The 13,140-nt window shown below is 32.5% G+C and overlaps 1 protein-coding gene across 7 annotated transcripts in view; it reads right to left on the bottom strand.

The window, feature by feature from the left end:
• Positions 1–13,140, bottom strand: part of NDFIP2 (Nedd4 family interacting protein 2) — a 102,214-nt gene that overhangs the window by 35,666 nt on the left and 53,408 nt on the right. For 5 of the 7 annotated variants that reach the window (XR_016388658.1, XR_016388657.1, XR_016388656.1 and 2 more), the window contains exons 5-7: positions 12,306–12,430; positions 7,303–7,369; positions 4,521–4,626 (exon numbers count right to left, since the gene is read on the bottom strand). Coding sequence is in view for 3 of the 7 variants with exons in the window: in XM_022576957.3 (XP_022432665.1) it covers positions 4,523–4,626; positions 7,303–7,369; positions 12,306–12,430 (296 nt within the window). In the remaining 4 variants the exon portion in view is untranslated. The other 2 variants (XM_022576955.2, XM_022576956.2) reach the window with 2 other exon arrangements.

Raw genomic sequence — 13,140 nt, forward strand, 5'->3', positions numbered from 1 at the left:
AATAACAATTAACAGCAGTTTAAACATACGAAAAGCTCACTGTTTACTATTTACCATAAGTGGAATCATTCCGATACAACTTCTATTTAAAAATTAAAAAAAAGGAAAAAAAAAATAGTACCATGTGTGTTCTACAGGCCAAAAAAACGGGTGTCTAGGCAGGGCTGATTAGGTGACTCCTGCCCTAATACTGCAGTTACTTCTCTCAAAGGGCAGTGGGTTTAGGCAGTCACTTCTCAGCACAGTGTAGAGTTATATACAGGGTGATCATATAATTTCTCCTCCAAATTAGGACACTTATGAGAGAGGAGGCACTATATAAGGTGAGGAAATAGGAATAACCAGATCTGTTATGAGCAAACTCAGGATATATATGTCACTCTAGTTAAATACAGTATCAGATGCACTATCATTACCTTTGTGCTTTGGGGGACAGTATAGACCAGTTGAAAAAAATTATATTAAATTAAGAAACCCTGAATTTTTCTCCAACTGGACTTTCTGAACTCTACTTTTCCTGTCATCAGAGGTTTTGCTGGAAATATTAGTGATTATTATCTTAACAGGTTAAAATTTATGAACTTCAAAGGCATGGGATATAGCTTATAGACTCAAAAGGCTAGAGATTAGTATTTTTTTCTATTAAAAAGAGATTTTCATTTTAACCAACTATAATAGAACTTGTCTTTTAATTTCTAAGATGTATCCTGAACACACTATATAGAAAATGTATTTTTACCTTAAATTCAGTTTACTTCATAAAAACATAAAAATGGATTTTTCTGGCCATAACTAGCTTATTCAAATATAATAGAAATAATGTAATATATTTTTTGTATTAACTTCCGAGCTCCAGTTCACACTCATTCAAAAATTGTTTATAGATAGACCTAACAAGGATTTTGATTTTCAATCTTTAAGGCAGGGTGCAAAGGCAATTAAGTATCTCCAAAACACAACAGCAGCTATTCTGTCCAAGCTCACAGGAAATGAGGGGAAGTGTGTAGGATCTGATAAATCCAGAAGAGAATGTTGTTTTTTAAAATAATATTCTGATTCTCCTGATTGGATGATGAGATTTAAGACTACCAATGAATTGTACCAATTAAAGAGGATCAGGTAACATCACACTTGAATCTTACAGATTTGGGGGGAAAAATATCAAAACAAAAAGTGAAGTTTTGACATTGGGTCAACATCCACATGCAGAAACTAAGTATTAACGCCACAGAAACAAAAATAAAATTTTAATAAATTGATGTATGATAGATGATCTAGATATTTTAACTTACTATGTATCATAGCTTAATTTCATTAAAAACTATTACAAAGAACAAAGTACAGGTCTACAGGAAAATTAATGTGCAATAAAGAGACCTAGCACGAGTTCACATTTCTTCTAAGTAAATTTTAACTTTAATTAATTTCCAAATCAGGCAACTAAATCAAATATTTTGTTTCTTTACCCCAGGCTATTGTTTTACTTCAATGGGTGTAACACAGGTACTTTAACAAACAATAAAAATTCTAGCAGAGGAGGAGAATAAATGAGGGAAAACAAGAAAATAGGAGGCTCAATTAGCAAAACAAAACATGTTTTATTTATCAAAGACAATGAAATAAATCAGAAAATACAGAGAAATACAAAAAAAGTTATAAAGCGTAATAAATTTTATTTTTTCAGGAATGGAAAAATGACCCTGAATAGTTTTAGATGTATCTTTTAGTAGTCAGTGTCTAATAATAAACAAGCAATATATTTTATATGTTCTATATAGCTGTATCAACTGATTTTTAAGTTTAAAAGATAATTCCCATCATTTTTAATGTTGCATTTCAAAAGCAAAGATATAACTGAAGAGAAAACAGATGAGACATAAAATGATTTGTAAAATGTAGTAGCTTATGAATGTAAAATAGATTCCAGTTGTAATAATATTCACACACTCTCGCAACACACTCACACCCCTATATTCCACAGACACATTTCCATAACTTGAAAACAGATATTTCACATATCTCAATTCAGGAAATGATTTTTACAAGTTAATCCTACAATCAGAAAGCAAGAAGCTATTAAAAGCACAAGTTTTTATTTGCTAAATTAAACCAAACATCTAAAGGAAAAAATATTACAATGATATTTAAAGATACTTTTTATTGGCTTTTTAAAAGACAAAATGCAAATGAGAGTATCTTATTCAGAAAATTAATTTTCAAAAATGTCTTAAGTGAAATAAATATAATATCTAATACAATCTCTTCCTGCAAGAATCTCTAAGATGAACAATGCTAAAAACCAAACTTCTCATTTGAGAAACCCTAAAACTGTCATGTCCCTTTAAAAAAAAAAAAAAAAATTTTTCTTATAAAGGACATGGGGCATACCCACATTTTCTTAAAATTTGTCCTAAAACTATCTTTAACACCCAAATTTTCTATATATATTAAGTTCACTTAATTTAAAATTAATGAAGAGATATCTATCTAGACACAATTTCTAAGAAAAAGATGCAGAAAGTAATTTATGCATGGTTATTTACAGAAAGTCTCGCTAAATAATGATGTAAATATTGGTTCAACAATCTGACAAAGCCTAATAATCAGCACTGCAGGTTTCAAAAAACTTTATATATAACAAAGGATGTTTCATGTGTAGAGTTACTAGATAAATCTAAGAGCCAGAAACTAAAGTATTTGACATGGTTAATAGTTTCATTTTTATTGTTAAATGTCAGGTCAGAAGTCAATGGCATTTACATGCTGGAAGACTGTTTATCACTCAACTCTTTCAATTATATCAAACACTGATTAATCAAATGTGACTGCACTTTACTGCTACCACTTTATGGTTTCTTTCAAGTATACCCAAATCTTTTAAATGGGCACATATGCAACTGTGCAAAACAAATGAAATATAAATATTTAAGAGAATGGACAGAAATGGCTTTTAAGCATAAACCACTCTGGCATTCAGTTATGAAGCTCTATCTTTTCCTCACTAATTTGTCTTCTGCTTTTAGTAGTCTTCTATCTTATTAAAGTTGCAGGTTTACAGACGATCTGGAAATTTCACATTGATACAAGAAAGGAATGTCTGGTCGATGCAGTCTAGGGACAAAAAGAATTAGCCTTAAAATGTATTAAGTTGCAATTATCTAAACGACAGCATAATGAAAACTGATCTTATAAGCAGTATTACATCAAGTATATAATATCCTTTTGGTAAGAATGACATAAGGTAGCATATATCAAAATATATTCTAAAGTTTAGGCTTCTAACCATCTAGAAAATATTTACATTAGAGTTTAAACTCTTGAAAATGCAAACAAGGTAATCACACTGAATATTCACAGAATATCATTTAAATTAGTAAAATTACTTTGCCTTTTATCTTACAGGTAATACCGACAAACTCTTAAGGTCACTGCTTGTAAAGACATTTTACCACTTAAAGAGAAAATGTGACATCTTCTAGGGGGAGGAAGAAACCTTAGTGGAACATTTAAAGTGATATTTAAATATAATCCAGAAATGCAATTGTAATCATTGTTCTCTTTAGCAGAAATAAGTAAATCATGTCAGCTTATGTAAAACTCATATAAGCATAAAATATAAGCAACCAAATCACAAACCATACAATTTATTTACACTTAAGTCACAGCAACTTGAAGCATTTTGTACTTAAAGATACATCCAGAAGTTAAGTGTTTTAGTAGACATTTTGCTTATGCGGTTCAACTACTTTAAAAGTTCAAATCAATGAAGTGTATGGTACTTGCTTTAAAAGTATCAATAGTATAGCGAGTAGAGATATGAGGTCTCTTCATGTGAAGATCTACTAGCTGCATAATAAATAAATGCCTTTACTATAGACACAGCCTCCAGAAACTCACTGGATAACCAGTAAGACAACCTCTGCTCATTTCTTTATATTCCCATTTATTCAAGTTGCAGCCTTGGTTGTTGATACAAACTGGCACACATTAAGAAAATAGTAACAAAGCTCCTATTTTCTTCACACAACTTTTATTCATTGATCCAGTTTGTTAAGATCAGTGCATGGCAAGTTGCTTTTCAATCAGACTTGTTTTTTTGTTTGTTTTATCCACCAGATATCTATGTGAATTTCACACTGTTTTATGCAAAATGCCCACTCTCTCTGTGTAAGTGCTTTGTCATATTTTGGTTTTCAAGCTTTCAAATGCTGTGCTGGTGGTTACTTCGTATACATCCTGTGGTCAAGCTTTAAAAAGAAATTTAAAAGTCTGATTTAAAGTTTCAGTTTACTCATAATACATTTTTAAAAATTAAAATGTATGAAATTCAATTTTTAACATGGAAGTTATCTTAAAAGTTCACAACTTCTTAAATTTCAGTAAGTGACTGTTAACAGTATAAAAATCTATTAAATATGCTGAATTTGAGTAAACAACATGAGTACACATTAAGCATTTAATATGCATCTGGTGATTTGAATACAAAAGGAATAAACAATTAATATGTTAATATTTCTTACCTCTATAATAAGAAGAAATATCTTGTTCTATGAGCAGCTGCCATGCTTTCAGACATGTTTCTGACTTTTAGATAATTAACAAATCCTCTGAAGAAAAGAAGCAGGCCTGAGAAGGTTGAAATAATACAGATATGTTATGTTCTTACACAGAAAGGGGACACAATACATTTTAGATAGACAATTATAAACAAGATCTTCTTGGTCTAAGGAATTTAACGTGTAGGATTACAGTCATTCCATAATATATTTTACATTATAATGACAAATCTATTGTAAGGAAATATAACAAAATTTTACTGCCACCCCCAAATTCTTTCAATTTGTTACACCTAGATGTATCTAAAGTAAAGTAAATCCAGCCACGAAAATCCAAAATTACACAAAAATACACACTTACTAAATTATTTCTTAAAAAGCAAAGCTACCTAATGCATTTAAACTGATTCAACTCATAGAAGTCCCATTTTATACCAAACTTTTTAATTACTATAACTACTAAGCAAACTAAGACATATTTATTGATATAAAGTATTCAAGAGAAAACATATGCATGTAATTGCTAACAATTGTGGGATAAAACCAATAACAAGCCTTCTAGCAAGATCAGGTGCCTGTCATCTGCAAGATTTGTATTTAGAGATATGTGCATTATGTAAATAATTTACTTATTAGTTATTATTTTCAAGTAATAAAAGACTAATTTATAATAAAAATTAAGTTGAGAAAAATCAAGAAAGAAGACTTTGGAAGCAGCCACTAGTGATTTCTTAAATGATTTGAGATGTATCTTCTATCTATCTCAGTGTTCTCCTCTGTAAAATAGTATTTTTAAATAATAATCATTTACATTAATAATCATTTATAATAATCACAGGTATCTTTAGTAATCAATTAAACAAAGCCTGTGAAATGCTTCAAAGTTTCAGGTGAAAAATATTAGCTGAGTATAAAAAGCATTACCATTATTAGTAGAGCTAAGTCTTTGATATACTTAAGCATACAATTCTAAGGGCAACATTTATTGACTCCAGTAAATTTTTAACTAGGTAATGGTGGGTGGGAGGGCAGGGACCAAAAGATATGTACGCATGCAACTTTCCTCACCAGGAGGAAGAGTCTGTCAATTTAAAATGTAAAGTCTCAACTGAAATTTGTAACCCAATTCTAAGACAATAATCGAAGCACTAAAATAAGAAGCATGGTTATAATAAATTAGAGAGGAAAGATAGAAGAGATATACAAATAATGACTTAAACAAGTGGTATAAGTTTCACCTAAATCTGATCCCATCTGCTTCCCATATCCTCTTTCCACTTGTGACCCCCACTCTGAATTCTCCCCTCATGCCCTTCCAGATGCTGTTCAAAGATAATGATATTGTGAAAAATGTACACCAAAATTATTTGTGAAATCCTTTCTTTTGTCTATGAAGCTGCTGATTCTAAGACATATTTTGTTCTGCTCAGGCATTTTCCAAAATAAGCCAATTCACATCTAGAAACCGATCACTCAGCAGCTATTGTTTCTCAGCATTCTATGATGTGCTCAACACTCTTCTGAGTATTATGTGAGAGGAACATTTTGATCATGAATTAAGTTTTCACATTCCCCTAAATGCTAGATTATGGCTCTGATATGGAACTGGGGCTGCCCTCTGCATTATACTCTGTCTCACAGTTGCCTTCCGAAGGCTCCTCAATCCGCTAATAATATTTATAAGCAAGTATCTCATTCAATATGCTTAAATACCTAAAAGACTTTATCAATTTTTTCACTTTTAAGGAAGAAACTCAATAATGAGCACAGAATCAGTCAGAAAACAATTAACAACACAAAAAACTGGCTAAACTTTTGTACAAGTCTGACTCCCCAACAAAATCACAACATTAGAATAATTTCATTATAATTATTAGAGAAACAATCTAGGATTTTTAGTGACCTTAACCGACCACTAAGATTTTGTTTCCCCAAAGATCCAAAAGATGCAACAGCAGGACTAAATATAAACTCAAGGAGAACACTGCCACCTACTGAAATGCTATTTTCTGGTATAATTATGTTACTAGAGAAATGTGGGCTCTTAAACCTAAAAAGAAACAAAATGTATTCTTCATGTCGGTAAATAAATTTGAAATGTGGATTAAAGGTATCATGTGATTTTAAGATTAACTTAATTATCATATATCTAAAGAGGAAAACACAAGGGATTGGAAATCGGAAATCCATAAAATTCATCAATATTAATAAAAGACATGCCTTGTAAGAAGAAAACTCAACAGAAGTACTGTGATCATTAGGCATGAAGCCTTTCCTTATGCCTGACTGATTAATGATTAATGCAGGGAACACTTACAAAGTGTAAAGAATGTTTCAATGATCCAAAAATAAAAGAATGGACAGAATATCCAACTATCCTCCTCTCAACACTTCCTACGATCATTAAAAGAAAATTATGCATGTATATTTTCCAAAATAAATGCTGAAGGTAACTATTTTTTAATCATTTTAGGATTTTCAAGTTTTGTAGGATTGACTTATCATTCAACCATTGATTCTTTAAATTGACAGGCTCTGAATTTTAAATCAGAAATCCAGAATGCTACATAGAATTATCTGAATAGCCAAGATGATATAAGTGTTTGGATATGAGAATTTTACAACAGAAAAACTTTTTTCCACATAAATTATAAAACAGTATATTTACATCTCACATTTTTAGGAAACATCAAAGTTAAACTAAATACAAATTAGTCATACTGAAATGCATTAAGAATAAACTTACCAAGTACAAGAAATATCCACCAAAGCCAATACTGTCCATTGAAATATCCAGTAAAATAATCAGAAAACTGTGGAGTGAACATAAATATATTAACCGTATTTGTGTATCTAAATTTGAAAATCATAAGTCTTAGTTTCAGAATGATTTACCTCAAATAATCTTTAGCACTTAAAACAGCACAAAAAGAAAAACAGAAAAGAAAAAAATAATGACATACACATATAATTATTTGAGAAAAAAATAACAGCAACACACTTATGCAAAATATTTTAGAAACAAAAAATAGTTTCAAACTGCTTGTAAAGAAGAAAGATAAGTGCTATATATCTGAATCCAACATTTTCTCATTAAGGAGTTCACATGTCAGTTCTTTTTTCATAATCTCTCAAAGCCACAACTACCATCCCAAACACACTACAGCAACCTGCTGCTTTAGATATTAACACCAAAAGCCACATTAGTTTAATCTTATCAGATGGGGATGTTCTGCTGACCTCTAAAAAGAAGAGCTTTTGACCTTCTATACACCCCCTACTGTTAATCACTGCCAAGAATACTAGGCACATAAAGACCCCCAACTCATTAGAGTCTTTTTATTTTCAAACTAGATGCTCCAGCATTCATTTCCCAACAGTGAGCTGAGAACAGCGAAATGAACCTTGAAGCGGCATTTCAACAGTTCCTATTAGTGGCCGTGGTAGACAGTTTATATTCTCTGTGAAGTGAGGATATGAATAGGCAGACGGAAGGCAGGGTTTGATGATATTGGACACAGGTATCTTTTCCTTGATTAGACTAGGGACATGATGATTTATTATCTTCGAAAAGCTTTCTTTTTAAATCAGTCTAATATTCCTGCTTATTTAATCTACTCTGTTTCCATTGGTCTCTGAACCGAATCTGATTTAACTAAAAATGAGTTTGTTAAATGCAGATTTGTCCTCAGATGTATCTATCTCCAACTTTATAGGTAATTATTTCCAACTATTCATTGGTAATTTCCATAAAAGCTTAAAAATCTTATAGGTGTGGTTATAACAAAAATGCTTACAAATTGCAATGTTACTAGTGAGGAAGTATATCCACTAAAGGTTATCTAAATCTGTTTTTAAAAGCTTTCAAATTATTCTCACACGAAGTATTTACAATATATGAACCATGATCTAAGTTCTCAGTTTAGAGTTTTAGAAATTACAAAGATTAGAGATTTCAGAGTACCATCATAGATGCAAATCCCACATACTCCTACACCTTTAAAATATGTACAATAAAGGGAGAACTAGAAAATTGTGGAAATATATATAGCTTGTAAAGTAGGAAAGCACTACACTACTTTTTAATCAAATGATTAATAATTAGAAATAAAAGGTTTTCATACAGGTTTTAGAGATTATAAGAACAAAAGGAATAAAGAACCTAAGCAATACATTTTTAACTTTCTAATTTTTAAATATATTTTAAAATATATATTTCTAATATTTAAAATATATTTAATATATAATATTACCCGACAAGAGGCAACCAGAAAAGAACAATGTCATTCTTCACCAAAACTACGAACCTGCAGCTATTCTTTATTTATTCCCAAGTGAAGAATAGAATTACCTTCACTTTGAAGTCAAAGAGAAAAACTCACCATGTAAAAAGGATAAACTAATAAGCTTTTGGGCTCATTACTAAGTTGTCAAGTGTTTCAAAATACTAAAAGTCATAGGGCTGAGCCAAGCAGTGTTTTTGGTTTTTTTAAAATAACTAAATAACTCATGTTAACTGGTCAACCGCAGGCTGCAGAAATCAAATTTTGGAAAATAAATTAACCAACAGTAAGAATTTATCTGATTTAAATTTGAAAAAAAAGAATTCATCTGATTTTATTTTATTAATATGACACCAGTATTTTATTGTTTACATCCTGTCTACTTTCTAAAAGACTTGTCAGTTTTTAATAAAATATATATGCCTTTTAAAACAAATAATAGAAACATCAAAAGCCTTAAAATTAATATCAGTACCTGGGCTAAAGATATTTACACTAAATATGAGGTTCACAGCAGCTCAGAAACAAAAAGAAAAGCAGCAGTTAATTTATAAATTGCTTATTATCTAATAAAAGGAAACACCAGGCTTTCAGGAGAAAACCTTTCTCTCAGCATTGAACTACAAGGGAAACTTATTGCCTTAAGCATTATAATAAAAGTCAAAGTACAGTGTTACAGAGGCAGTAGAGAATTAGGAGAACAGGCACTGAACTGAAATCAAGCTAGATTCAAATCCACATACAAACTGTGGGACACTGAGCAAGTTATTAGACTTTTTATTCTTAGTTTCATCATCAATAAAATGGCTGGCTTGTCTCCAGCATCACTGATACAGACAGGGTTAAAGAATTTAGTGCCTGTAATGAATTATGCCTGGAACATAGTAAGTGCTCACTGAATGGTGGCTACTGTTATTTTATAACAAAAGATTTTTTTTTTTTGGTACGCGGGCCTCTCACTGTTGTGGCCTTTCCCACTGCGGAGCACAGGCTCCAGACGCGCAGGCTCAGCGGCCATGGCTCACGGGCCCAGCCGCTCCGCGGCATGCGGGATCCTCCCGGACCGGGGCATGAACCCGTGTCCCCTGCATTGGCAGGCGGACTCTCAACCACTGCGCCACCAGGGAAGCCCTACAACAAAAGATTTTTTAAAATCCTTCTCTTATATCAATTCTCAATATACACTACAGGTATAATATTAACCTTAACTCAGTAAAGGTATTTTAAAAGGAAACTCAACAGTCCCAGTGATTAAACTTGACGCTCTTATATACCTTACAAAACGTTGAGAAACTCCAGTCTTTGAATTTAAGGTCCCCATCTTATCACACTGACTGGAGTTGATTACTAGACAATCTAACCCCTTCTCAACCTGGGATTCTAAGAGAGAATTAGGCCCTAAAATCCTAGAGGCAAAGGTTGCATATAATGCACTAATTTCTTTTTTATGAATGTAGAATGATACTAGCAATTCAATAACTTTAGGAGAATTGAGAAAATCAAATCATTTTCTGTGTTCTGTGACTTAGACAAGAAATCTCATTTGAAAAATTGTAATTAATTCTATTACTAACATAACCAAGGTTGGACATTACCTAGTTCCAACTCTTTCGAGATTTTCTAGTAATAACTTCTGCAAAGGCAGGGGCTGTCTCTTTATCTCTGCATGCCCCATAACACCTAACAGATTTATGCTAATGGTGGGAACCCACTCTACATTTTTTAAATGAAACTGAAACAAGTAATTGCCAGGGGGGCAGTTCTTACAATGGCTCAGGTTTTAATCACCTTAGAAGAAGCCAGTCCACAGGTCCCACCAAGAATCAACTGTTTAATAACCAAATCCTATAATCTAGTCTGAACAGAGACAGGGTATGAGAAGATTACTGAAACCCTGGGAAGTAATAAAATAAGTTTAAAAATAATGAAGAAACACATAAAATTCAAAGTTTTAATATTTTTATAATGGGTAATTTTTAATCTATTTGACAATGTAGGTGCATAACTGAAGTGTGTGAAGCACTTAATAAAAGCCGACATATTAGTATATGATTCTACTGAAAATTTCAGGAGGACTTGACTCATTCAACTAGAAATCAATGTTTAAATATATATGACTTGTAGAAAGTATATATTTTATTAGTTGTATATAGCATTTAAATGTGTGGGTAACTTTTAAGAAGAGTTATTAATTAACAAAGCCACTTTCCTAGCCTTACCTAAAGAAATCAGGAGAAAAGCTTTGTAAAAAGGAGCCAAAAGGGGCCTTCAAGAGGCAAAGGAAAAGAGCTGGGGGAAGATTATGTTAACAATACTACTGCCTATACAACGGGTACAAAAAATTATTCGGGGGCTAGAAAAGCTGTTGAGATAGGAGAAAGAAAAGGACTTCTTGTTATCTCCCTACACACTACCTCGTAAATGATACGAGATAGATAGAGGGTGATTTCCAGGAACAACAGGAAAATGAGAAGAAAGGCTTAGAAGGAATGTAAAGGAAAAAAAGATGAGTTCTCATAACCACCTCACAGGCCTGTACTGTACTTTTTTAGCTCTTAATGTTACCAAAAAAGAAAAAATAAAAATAAAAAAGAAACAGTGAGAAGATATTTAAGTCCATGATAATTTCACTAACCAATGGAAATTTTTATGTTTTAAAACTGATTTTAGGCAGACCTACACTATATCACAATAGTGGCAGCCAAGATTTACTGAGCACATATACTTGTGCAGCAACTGAGCAAGGTACTCTCAATATGTCATGTTCATGCCTCACAAAAATACTGAATGGCAGCTATTATCAGCTTACCATGAAGAAACTAATGCTCAGAACAATTTAAAAACTTAAATTTAGAACACTGATATACAAAAAGATGAGATTCAAACTCAGATTTATCTGATTTCAAAGTCCTTTCCACTTACTGAGGCTTCCCTGGTGGCGCAGTGGTTAAGAATCCGCCTGCCAATGCAGGGGACACGGGTTCGAGCCCTGGTCCGGGATGATCCCACATGCCGCGGAGCAACTAAGCCCGTGTGCCACAACTACTGAGCCTGCGCTCTAGAGCCAGCGAGCCACAACTACGCGCCTAAAGCCCATGCTCCGCAACAAGAGAAGCCACCGCAAGGAGAAGCCCACGCACCGCAACAAAGAGTAGCCCCCGCTCACCACAACTAGAGAAAGCCCTCAGGCAGCAACAAAGACCCAACGCAGCCAAAAATTAATTAATTAATTAATTAAAAACAAACAAACAAAAATTTCTTTCCACATACTAACAAGCTCTCATATAATACAGTCATAAAATGTCCACACCACAGAGATCACTATGATAGTTAAGGATAGAAGTTAAGAATAAGTCTCAAAATAATTGAGCTCATATACACAAAATGAACATTTGTGAACCACATAGGAAATTTTATGTATTTTAATTTTAGAGACAAATGTGATCGAGGCTATCAAGACACTCACCCTGACAATAAGGATCCATTTGATCAATGAAAGGCCAAATCCACAGATGGCACCATACCTTCCAGCTATGGTATTGGTGATACAGAAGGATAAACAAAATCCAAGCCAGTTGAAAATAAATGCCACTGAAAGCAAGAGAAATAATCCTTTTAAAGACCACACTTTGGAAACAAATTAACAGAGACATAATATAAACATCAATAATACTTCATAACTTAGTGGAAACAGCAGTTCTTTCTCTTAATTCTGTACTAATTAAGTCTTGTTTATAGACTATAGTTTACCTTTTGCAAATGTATTAGTTATTTACTATACATTAACAAGTGGGTAAGCTTGGTTTCTTGTCAGTTTGGTCAACAAGAATCAATACCTTACAGCTTATCACCAAAAGGTGAAACTGCATTTTTTTTTTCTTTTATACATACATTTGTTATTGAAGCTGCATTTTTAAGCCAGTTAAAAATTAGGTCACAATGTAGCTCCCATTCGATCCTACCCAAAAAGTCTAGTCTAAGACATCATCAGCCAGCCAAATTAAAAAGCAATATTAAAGATGAGCCGAATAAATTATAAACTATTGTTCCCAACGCAGATACTGTTCATTGCCTTTTCTTCTTACCTAACAAAACCTGTTGTTCCCCTTCCCAGAAACCCACCGACCTCTAGAGCCTGTATTTTTAGGAAAGGCTGGACCCCATACTTCTGGGAAAAATCACAGAAGGCCCAAATCCCTTGCCAGTGAATTTTTTTTAAATAGGACTTCTGAAAAACATTCTTAAAAACACAGCAAGGAGAGGGAAGATGGAATATAGGTAAAACAACAGTGGTTTTGAAT

The sequence above is a fragment of the Delphinapterus leucas genome, chromosome 18 (assembly GCF_059928025.1).
Source record: "Delphinapterus leucas isolate spDelLeu-1000000601 "Yukka" chromosome 18, BTC_Dleu_Yukka2, whole genome shotgun sequence".
Taxonomy (NCBI): domain Eukaryota; kingdom Metazoa; phylum Chordata; class Mammalia; order Artiodactyla; family Monodontidae; genus Delphinapterus; species Delphinapterus leucas.